The 11,837-nt window shown below is 37.4% G+C and overlaps 1 protein-coding gene across 3 annotated transcripts in view; it reads right to left on the bottom strand.

Moving 5' to 3' along the window:
* The window catches only part of PPP2R5D (protein phosphatase 2 regulatory subunit B'delta), a 61,884-nt gene extending 58,213 nt beyond the window's left edge, over positions 1-3,671 (bottom strand). For 2 of the 3 annotated variants that reach the window (XM_039324498.1, XM_039324500.1), the window contains exon 1: positions 3,551-3,671. In XM_039324498.1, the coding sequence (XP_039180432.1) occupies positions 3,551-3,577 (27 nt within the window). In that variant the 5' untranslated portion in view covers positions 3,578-3,671. The remainder of the gene's footprint in view (positions 1-3,550) is intronic. The other variant, XM_039324499.1, reaches the window with a different exon arrangement.
* Between the last annotated feature and the right edge of the window lie 8,166 nt (positions 3,672-11,837).

Raw genomic sequence — 11,837 nt, forward strand, 5'->3', positions numbered from 1 at the left:
TGTCCAAAGCAAACCACTGTCGAGGCAGTTCCCCAGAAAGATGTATTCTTCTCCTTTTAGAGTGGTCACCCAATTTTGTTAAGCCCTGCCCTCTACCCCACCCTGTAAAAATGCCTGTTGGATTGTAGTTTAGAATAAACTGTTGAGTCTTTGCTGGGCTCTGCCAAGATAAGTTAATTTAACTGATATTTTTCAGTGGGATAGTTGTATTTTCCTAGAAAGCAAAAAATTAAAAGAGAGAGAAATTTGCGGCAATTAAAAGATCAACACATTTATCAAGTTTGTCACCTCTAAATCCCACAAGGTACATAACAGATGCAAATTCTGAAGTAAACTACAATCTACAAAAATTTAGTCCATAATAAATCTGTTAGACTTATTGCCAGAAGATATGTGATAGGTTTTGCTACCAAAGAGAGCAATGCAATGAAAATACCAATAACATATATAAACTGAACATATATAACACGAGAATTGCTACTACTGGTTGCTGCGGATATAAAGAAACTAGAACAGACACACTTCTACTTTTATGACAAAAAATAGCAAAGTATAACTATCATCATTCCAAGTAAAGGTAAAAAAGTTTCCATCTACCCTCTAAGTACTCAAAACACATTATCAGATGTACAATACTATTTTTAAAAAAATGATTTTTAAAAAATCTGGCAACAGCACAATTCTTATAAGTATTTTAAAGATAACGTATTTTGTTCAAAAATTCTGAATATTGTGTTTCACATTGCAGACTACAACATACCCTACTGGTGGGTTAAACTGCATGTATGTTATTCAGGCACTATGAACTGTGTCTTTTTTCCTTAGTTACAATTTAGATATTCAGCATCCTTCTTCTCTAATAGGATGCACCCAGATTATGTTAGGACTATACAAAAGCTTACGAAGTTTAGAAACATATTTAAAAGATGAAAAACATAAGATGCAGGAGAAAGAAAACCCTAGAACACACACAATATACTAGCAGATGAAACCTACAGATGTCTTCTCAGACATAAGCTTTGCTTGAGCATAGTTCTAAAAATGTGTAAAGACTAAAAGTAAATGCAAAATGTATTAAGCTCGAAATACCTGTTTGAAGTTTGAAACAAGCTTTTCCAATCCTACCAGAATTATTCCAACCTACTTTGAAGTTAAAATGGCCATTTAGCACTCAAAGCACTTTCAATGATATCAGATAAGCTTGAATTTAAAATGTTTTACATACAAAGTCAAAGAAAGGTATGTCAGAGGTTGAAGCAAGCAATTTTTTACCAGCTCAAACTGTTGATGCCTGTAACTTAAAATAGTCTCTTCTACACTGCTAAGATGCAGTTTTCCAGGTTTTAAACACCTATCTTTCTCAGCTAGAATACAAAAACACAGCTGACCTCTAAATAATATAAAGACTTATTTGTTGCTATCTAGGACACATTGAGGTTTTTACAACCTAGACAGCACTATTGTTAGATCTAGACAGAACTATTATACTTAGATATGAACCTGAAATCTGCAAGGAAAGCATGACCATTTTCCATTACTGGACATGTCATACTTCTCAATCTTAGACTCACCATGTCTGTGTACTCTACAAGAGTTATCTCTTCTCTGAAATTGATCTATGTATTTATACCATGTACTGCATATGCATTCATGAACTTCACACATATATTAATTTGCATTCCACTAAAACGAGAATTATTGGTGTGCCTTTTTATTATTTGATCAGATCTGTGCTTATACTCTGAGTTTTCCTGGTGTACTTTTTGTAGATTTCTGCAACCTAGAGAAGCAAAACCTACCATCTGCTTGCAGCTATACACAACTGTATAAGTAATGTCAATGACATGATTTTGTAGATGTGCTATTTAAAATCTACAGGTACTCAACTTACAATCATTTATTTAACAACCATTCAACATTACAACAGGGCTGAAAAAAAGTGAGTTACATTTATGTTTGTTGCAGTATCCTCATGGTCACATAATCAAAATTCAAGCACTTGTAAATCAGCATGCATTTATGACAGTTGCAGCATCTGGAATCACATGATCATTATCTGCAACTTCTCAGGGGGTTTCCAACAAGCAAAGTTAGGAGGGAAGACAGATTCACTTAAAAACCACAGCAGAAAAGGTTGTAAAATCAGGTGTGACTCACTAAACAACCACATTGTTTTGTGATGGAAATTCAAGTCCTAACTGTGGTCATAACTCACAGTCCACTTGTACTGTGCGCCAGTATCCTCAGTATTATATATTTTGCATCTGCACATATTGCATACAAAATCTGTGCTGACACAAAATACTATTAAACATATGTTCAAAGTGCTCCTTTCTCAAACACACAAACTTAGGAATGGATATACATGTCTACACATTTCTATCTTTTGTATACTGGTCAAGTACATGCACCATTGGAGAATTATGTCAGCCTGAACATGCACAGGCCTTAAATTTGCTTAATCTCCAACTACTTACTTAGTAATGTTTTTGGAACAAATACACAGTTTTGTCTATATTTATCTTAGGTACTGCACAATCTAGTAAGAATGGCAACAATGGATCCAATGAGTTCTACAACTTTGTAAGTAAGTGTAATCTGGATAAGAGGGTAGACTCTCTTTAAGCTTATCTACAGTATCTTCCACACAGATGTATGGAAGGCCTATGTCATAGTGTCCATCTGCATACAAAAATCTGCATGGATGTGGAAGACTAGTGGATACATGTCTAACAAAGAACAGTGGTTTGCAACTACCTGCATATTAAAATCTGTACTACCAAAAGGGACATGTGCATTTTTTTTTTTACTCTTGTAGCATGATCTTCTGTATTTTAACACAGAGACAATCTCTACTAAATCCTCTCTCCTGTTTCTGCAACCAGCCTCCTTTTCTCTTCCCCACCTCCGCAATTGTCTATGCATCGTGCAGTTCAACCCCCCTCGCCCTGCTTTTGGAGCCTGCATATCTTAATCTTAAGCTGTAATCATACGAGTACTGGCATTTTCCATTCTGCGATGCAGGCACATCCATAGACCTTTTATTTATGAACAGGCCACCGAAACGCACAACTTCAATTCGCTTTTCTTCTGTGGAGATTCCTATGAGAGTGCATGAAAAACGACGGCGACTAGTAAAGCCGGCTTTCCCTCTAAACATCTCGCACTACAACCCCACCACCAAAGGCCTTTGCCGGAGGTAATCTAAACTGCATTGTCTGCACTGTGAGTGTCAGTATCAGCGACGTTTGTATGTGGCAAACCTAGGTCTGCTTGCACGCAGGTGTGCCTTGACCGCTTCCTGTAACTGTTGCACGACACGGATCCTGCGTCGCCCGAAAGGGCTATGACTCTTGCAAATAAAGTGCTGCAGCAGCCCCTGTACCCGCCCTACCAGCCTGCGGCTTCAGTCCCTGACGCGCGGGTGGGGAGGCTCCTCTCCCGGCGGAGGCCCCGAGCTCGGTCGTTGCCAGGCCCGGGCATGTTTTTGCACTACATTTTCGTCTTCCTAACAAAGCATCTTCCCGGCATACCCGCTTGCTCCCCTCACCTTCTCTTTTTTCAGCTTGTAGGGCATCCCGGATCTTAAAGAACTACGAGCTGACCCGCTCGGCCTCTCCCGCCGGCTCGGCCTCCTCTCTCGGTTGTCCTCACTGGCGCCGCCTCCCTCTGCGCAGGAGTGGCAGATTGTCCCGATTGGGCCTGCTGCTCCAAAACTGCCTGAAAACTGATTTGTCACTTTTATCTCATTGGCCAGAGGTAATCACGACGAATTTTCTAATTGGTGCGTTTCTCAGCGGTTTTTGAAGGACAGGAGAGAGGCGGGAGAGAATGGGAGAGGTTTGCCAGTTTGCAAAGCAATTGTGATTGGGGGTCGGGGTGGGGGCGCACAAAATGCTTGGCGGCTTTGGGCTGTGTTGGGATTGGCAGAATATGTGTCTGGGTCGCCATTCCTGCTTTAAAGAAGTTGGAAGGGGCGCGTGAAATGTGTACAGTATATGGAAATCATTTATGAAATATGGGACTATCGGTACAATGTAACGCAGGTTTTCTGTGTCATTGTCAAGGAGAAACAGCCCAATAGAGAAAATTTCACGGAGAAATTTGTCAGGAAGCTACTCGGAAGAATGACAACTGCATTGCAGTTAGTTTGCTTGCATTTTTAAAAAAATGATACTAATATGTGTTCTTAGTTATCTCGTGACTCGTGGTGTTTTGATATTACTGATTTGTTGACACTTTAACATAATTTCCTACAAACATGAAAACAAAGTATCCTAAAGCTATTCTTTGATACAATACTAATTAAAAATTATATTATGCAGATTAAAATTAGAGTGAAGTAAGTTTAAATTTCATGGAAATGTATAAGAAATTAACTAGTTTATCTCACACCCATTGAAAATGATTTTTTTCCACTTGTTTTTAGTATAGGGTTCAATGAACGTCATCTAGCTGGATTTACACAGATTGGTTTTTATTAGACTTTGGTTTTCATTGGGCTGAAAATTAAAACAAGGCTGAAATTTGAAGCATCCTTGCTGGGATTATGGATCTCATACACATTGGAGAAAAGACAATATAAAATTAAATAGAATTCAGCTATTATGGAAAAAGTATATCTATACTTGAAAGAATTATTCACACATGAAAAATGTGTTGTATTAAGTGTTATTATTTACTGAATAAAGTTGCTGTGATAAAACATGTTAAGTAAACAGAACCAAATCATAAATGTTCAAGCGAATACAATTTTACCAAGGTAGTCAGTGACTTTTTCATCAACATGATTAGGTCAGTTAGAAATCTTGTCTTTAGATGGGCTGTATAGAAATTATAATGAAAAAATAATAGATTGAAATATTAGAAGCAGTTTGAGGAGAAATATGATGAAGATTTATAAATATTACAATCTTGGAAAGCTATTTTCCCTTTCTTCTAAAATTAGAGTATGTGCAGTTTATTATGTTACCTATATTGAATTCACATGAATTTATTTCAAACTAAAAATTAAAAATACATAGGACTGGATTAACAATATATGTAACAAATAGTGCATTCTACAATATTTAATAGAATATACTCCCCAAAACATCAGTATACAATGCCAGTTTAAAGGAATTCATAGCAATAGCTATTTGACTAGATAACCCCACAAAAATGTTATAATCGTCAACAATAATATTCCTGTAGTATCATAACAAATATTGTACACTTCCTGCACAGATTATGAACATCACAAAGATACCAAGATGGATATTGTAAGAATGGGCAGAAAGATCAGTCCTTGAACAGTAGCTTTAAGTATACTTAGCAGAAATAAGTGGTTGAGCAGAATAATCTATTTAAATATGATTCTAAAACTGAACCAGCTGAGGGATTCTCAAATCCTTTCAGATTGAAGGGAGGAAAAAGGAATGAGAGAAAGGTTTTTCTCTCTTGTTATCTAGGACTTTGATCCTGATATGTCACTGCAATTGAAAGTAGAATTTTATGTGCCACTAGTGACAGATACTTAAGAAGCTTGTCTGCTACTGAGTTTTTCTTCTTTTCCTCCAATTTGGCATAAGTATTATAGCCTTTTCTGCCAAGTTAAAAATCACTGTCCTTGGGAAGCAAAATTGACAAATGTTGTTTTTTGCCAAGACTGAACATGATGTACAGAGTAGCAATAATAAGTGGAGCAGAGAGTGGAATCAACCCAGTGTGCATAAACTAGCAAGCCATAGAATACCTAAATGGCTCTGGCTGAGGTCCACAGTTCTTTCAAGAACAATTGTGTATAAGTAGTCTTCATTCTTTGGATAGCAATTCAGCATAATCTTTCAAATTCTGATAAGAACTGATGGTAACTCTTTTGCTTTATTTCCTTTGGGGGAATTACACATTTGGAAAAGTAGAAGGTTGGATTTTCTTAGGAAAGAAGAATAGAGCATTGAAAGGTAAGACTGACATTGAGATGTGACATGTTAGATGAGATAAAAATAAATTCTTAAGTTGATTTTGATTATCCATTCATGCCCAGAACATCCAAGCTGGAACATTATGTTGCTCCAGTGGAACATACAAAGCTATAAAGAAAGTCTCCAAGTTCCAGGTTCCATGACTTGGATTCACTAGCCACCTGGTACATTGCAGTGTTCTGTCAGAGATGCCATAGATTTCTAAGCATTGAAGACAAAGCTGAGGAAGAGAGAATCTTCTGGAAGGGTTAGATGATCAGCCCTAGGATAAGACTCCCACTTATTGTATATATATTCCTGTGATTTTATACATTACTTGACTACCAGGAAGCAATGGTCAAAATAATAAAAAATGTACCACAGTGCATTTAAGCACAAATCTCACATTCTAACCACAGTCTTATGCCAATTTCTGTTTTGGCCAAATGTACTTTCATATATTCATATATGAAAAGATGTAGAAAGAGAACTTCCTGATGCTCTGTAATGTCTATTGTGGATATTAAGGACAGGATGTTGACAATCTTTGGAACATATTTATGGTTTTCTGAAATGCTTTGATCCCACTAATACTTCTCACTATCACCTCATTAGATGCTCTTGCTTGCTATGGCAAGCTTTCTCTTACTGGCTTGCATTATAGTAGCAGCTTTCACTTTTCTTGATGGATTTCCGTGTGCTTGGCTTTCATCCAAATATGGGTACAGTGGCACCTCAGCAGCTCATCAGTATCTGCTGGATGGCTAGAAAATTATTGCATTATGCAGGTTGCAAATCCCAAGGCCTCACATGTGCCAACCAATTATAAAGGTCTAGGGGCAGTGTAGTGTCTAGGGTGGATGGGTATTTGAAAACATCTTCCTCTTTCATGTAACTCATATGAATGTTGGTTGCCAGTTTTAAAGCACTAAAGATATATCCAAATGTCATCCTTCCCTCCCACAAGAGACTAAGCCATGCTACCTAGCTACCAAATTGCTAGTCCCAATTATGGAAACAAAGGCTTCCCATGTCTGGCATGAAAAGACAAACATCTGGCTCTGAGGAGAATACCCTGCAAGCTGTATGGATTTGGGATGTTGGGGATACTTGTTCTTTTGTGCTCAATACTTCCTTTTCTTTGCAGTGAACTACTACATGCATTTGCCAAGCAATTAATCTGACTGAGGAGGCCCTTGCCAATGCACTCTTCTGTATAGATAGTGTTGATCCAATTGCCTACTGAAACTCCTTTGCCTAATGGATGATTTCTTAGCCAGAATGCAGATGGCCTGCAACTACTTCAATAAGATTCATAGAAAGGTTTGGCTAAGACTGATGGCTTGATTATTTTGATCTCTGAGCTATTATACATGAAACTAATAGAGGTGGTACTGTTTTAAGCATTCTGAATATGGCTTGGATCCCATCTCCAAATATATGATTCTGATAACCAATCACCGTGGATGCTTTGTAACTGATTTCCTCTTACTCTTTACTTCAGTTGGGACCCAGTTCCTGAGCATTCATAGGAATAATGGCTAATTTTCTGCCAGATCCCCAGAACTATTTTTGGAGGATATACTGTAAAAAGAATTTTGAAAACCTGACTGAATTTGCCCGTTCTTATATCAAAGAGAATCAAGGCAGTTTTATCTTGATTTTTTTTCTCTCACCCCTTTTCTTTCCCAAAACTATGAGGATCTTTACTTAACCTTTTTAACATTTCTTCCTCAAGGTTATCTCCATAGTCCTCAGTAGAGGTTGCCATGGGTACCGTATATTTTCCAGCTGTATCTTTCTCTGACACATCTTTCTCTACATTCAGGCAAGGTTAGCAGGTGGCATCAGTGTTAAGTTGGGAATCCTGATCAATCATTATCCTGAAGAACATAACCCTTGTGAGCGAGAAATGCAGTGAAATGTCAGATTTGCTTCTGCTCTTAGAATATATAACACGTTGATGGAATGTGAACAATTCCCAACTATCTTCACAGTCAGCATGCAAGGTTAACCCTTTGTTAGTGACTATTCCCATCTTTTAATGGAGTTATTCAGAGGTTACTGCTGAGACCACCAAAAATCAACTAATTATGAGAAGTATTAGTCCTTTGTATAACCAGAAGCTATTTGGGTACAAAGTTTACAAACAGAAAAACCTAGACTTTCCAGGAAAATAAATTGGATGCCCCTTCTGATGAGCCACACAAAAAGAGTAAATGGTCGACCACAATGCATTATTATTACTAATGCTATTACTACTACAACTACTACCTTCTCCTAAGAAGCCATTTGGCATGAATACACTTCCTATTAGATCTTCTGTAAGATTGTATACAATTTGAATGTGATGATTCAAAGTACAGATAATGTCAAAGTAGGGCATGAAAAGAATGTATGCTTCAGAAGAAGGCTTTCAGTTAATAGGTAGGAAGTGTGTTGTGCCACGGCCTCAGAAAGGTATGGTCCTGAACGTATAACAAACATTGGCCCTACAGATATTGCATGTTGCTACAGGCTTGATGGATGCAAGAAGGCATTCCAGAAAAGTACTAATTCTTAAGGATGTATAATTGGAGATAGTCATGAACTGCCAAAAGTGTGTTTGGCTATTTTCCTAAGCCTGATGCTCTAGTCAGGAATGTCCAGGTGAACATGTGAAATTCTGGTGTTCTGGACCTCCCTGCTTGCAGGGAAGAAGAATGAAAATAGTATCTGTAGCTACCTATATATAGTATGTGGGAGCAAGGGACCTCCAACAATTGTCACAGCACCTGGTAGTAGAGTGAACATTTGGGCATCTCAATAAGCTTCACTGAGTGCCTTGTCTTCAATGTCAAGCTACAATAACTTCTAATCATTTTGCTTGTATAGATTTAGTATTTAGGATATGTAGGCATGGACTGCCAAGGCTATGCTATGCTATTTAACACGTAACCCTGCTAATTCAGTTATGAATAGAGCATCAATGTGTCCTGAGATATATGAAACCCCTCACAGAAGAGCACAATGAAGAAATAAATTTAAAAAATATTAATTTTTTTTAAAAAGCAAGTAAATACAGAATCTTGAAAATCGTGATAGGAGTTTCCAATCTAATTCAATAAGCAGGAGCCCCTTGTTTTGAATCTCTTTCCTTAACTTTTTGAAACCTGGACTGGGCTGCCATTTATGAGAATAGCTATTAATTAACTTCTCTCCTGTTTTTTGGTTGTCTACGTCCAACTTTTTTCCTGTTACTTTCCCAGCTGTCCCACAGTCTCCTACAGGTTGCTAGCATTTGTCCTTATTATTCTACTCATCCTCCCATATCCCCCCCCCTCCTCCTCTTCCCTTATATAAGGTTTGAACCAAGCAGGAAAGTTACCTCCCTTGCTCTGAGTTTCTTGTCAATAAAGAAGCTTTGTATCTTCCAAGGTGTGGCTATCCTTTTCTATTTTGTTTTTCTGCCCAGATCAAAGGAAATGGCTGAAGAGTGGGAGAAGAAGACTAACATTTGACATCTTATTAGAAAGCCTTGAATAACATCTGCGAGGGATGGGTTTAAGGGAGTGGGGGAGGAATGAAGGGAAAAAAAATATACTGTAGGGTAGGTACAAATAAGAGAGAAGAGGTGGGATAACAAATGGAAGTGAAATAATAAAAAGGGTGCTATCAATTAGAAGAAAACAGGAAATGTGGACAGTGTGTGGATGTTACACATTTCTTAATGCTCAGAGCAATTTTATAGCTTCCACCCCCCCACACACACACACACTAGTGCAAGCCTGACCAAAAGGGAAGGGATGATTTACCTCATGAAGCTTTGTCAGTATTCCAAGGAACATAGGAGGGTGGAGGTGAGCAGGGCAGAAGGATGGGTTGGATTCTGGATTCTACAAACAGTAGCACTCTTCCTGATTAGTCTAATTATCTGGGACAGGGACCAAAAATAGTTAACCTGGCTGGATGTGTTGTGTCAGTTGAACCCATGTTTTCACTGGTCATAATGGAACATAACTGTTCACCAAGTACACTAAAGTTAAATCCAGTCAAAACACATTATGGAAGCCACTGTAGCACAGTGTTTAGAATGCAGTATTGCAAGCTAACTCTGCCCATAACCAAGAGTTGATCCTGACTGGCTCAAGGTTGACTCAGCCTTCTGAAGTCAGTAAAATGAGGACTGAGATTGTTGGGGATAATATGGTGACATTTGTAAACCACTCAGAGAGTACTGTAAAGCACCATGGAGAGATTTATAAGTCTAAGTGTTATTGCTATTTCTGCTGCTATTATAACTTGGCATACTATGTGAATTCATTCTGATGCTTTTGTTTAATCATGGTCTTCTATCTTGAATATATATATTTCTCCTGTTAATGTTCAACACTCTAAATTTAAAAATAAATTCTATGCTGGGTATGTTATCTGTGCAACAGGAAAATAAACTAAACAATGAAGTCTAACACAAATGAACTGCATTATATTATATATACCTACTATGTGGCAAGAAGCAAGAAGCAGTATGTTTGACTTGAAAGGTAGCCTCTCATCCCTAGTTTGCCTGGAATAATGTAAGCATGTTTCAGGTATAATGAACTGTACAAATAAGCTGATAACCTAATTTAAAATTCTATCTATATTACTACAAAGTGTTATGTGAAAGATTGAATTGACCAAGCTATGATGGGCAGTGTAAACCAGTATCAGTAATGGTTATGGCATATGGAAGAATATGGCTTAATATTAAAGAACATAAATTAACAAATGAAACAAGAGAAAAAAATAAATGTTATGTGAGATGAAGAGAAACGATATAATCAATTTGAAGGAAGATGGTCTGATCTTGTGGAGTGAGTTGATGAATGCATGCAATGAAGATATAAATTATGAATGAAAGGCTTAAAAAGATGTTATTTGGATATGGTCTGCTTACAGAATAGCTATCCAGCTTTTCGGATATGCATGATGTCGATGTATGTCTAGTGGTTAAGGTGCCAGGCTAGAAACCAGAAAACTGAGTTCTAGTCCTGCCTTGGGCATGAAAGCCAACTGGGTGACTTTGGGCCAGTCATGCTCTCCCAATTCAAGTCATCTCACTGGTTTGTTGTTGTGGGGAAAATAGGAGGAGGAAGGAGTATTATGTATGTTTGCTACCTTGAGTTGTTTATAAAAATAATAAAGGTGGGATTAAAAACAAACAAACAAATGAGGACAATTCATTTTGTTAGCTGCTCCTTTAACCACAGAAATGGCTGGTGATAGAATAATTTAAAACAACTACAGGTCCCTGCTGAAGTTGCCTTAATATTACTACTACACCATCAGGTTTTCAAAGACCCTTCTCTGACTACTCCAGTTTTCACAATTGAAGTGGATGGAAATCTATCATGATGAACCCGTAACAATCCTTACAAGGAAAGTTTCTGGAGCACTAAAGATTAAGTCTATCTAAAACAGCAATGAAGAATAATGTAACAATTTTCAGAGGTATCCTGGGTTGGTCTGTTGCAATCCTACAAATTGGCCTAAAGTGCATACATTTTGTTGTAAAAAATCACATTACTGTACTACATATTTTCTAAATGTACTGTCCCAATAAATCTATAGTATTCAACTCACATTCCTAGTTTGCCAGAATAATTTTTAAACGGCTTTTATTTATTGATTGATTGGACTTGATTTTAGCGCTGCCTGACACCAGAACAACCCTGGGCATCTATTAAATTTCTATGCTGCCCATCTCACCTAAGTAACTCTAGGCAGTTTACAACATCTTATAAATGCATGAAAAAGCATAAATTCAAAGCAGACTTAAAAACAGGTTAAATTTACAAGTATAAATAAAAAACAAGTTAAAATTCAAAAGGATAGGAGATTAGCAAGATTAATATAAGCAGAATACAGTAAGGG

The sequence above is a fragment of the Crotalus tigris genome, unplaced genomic scaffold, assembly GCF_016545835.1.
Source record: "Crotalus tigris isolate CLP2741 ecotype Arizona unplaced genomic scaffold, ASM1654583v1 scf7180000024302.2721777, whole genome shotgun sequence".
NCBI lineage: Eukaryota > Metazoa > Chordata > Lepidosauria > Squamata > Viperidae > Crotalus > Crotalus tigris.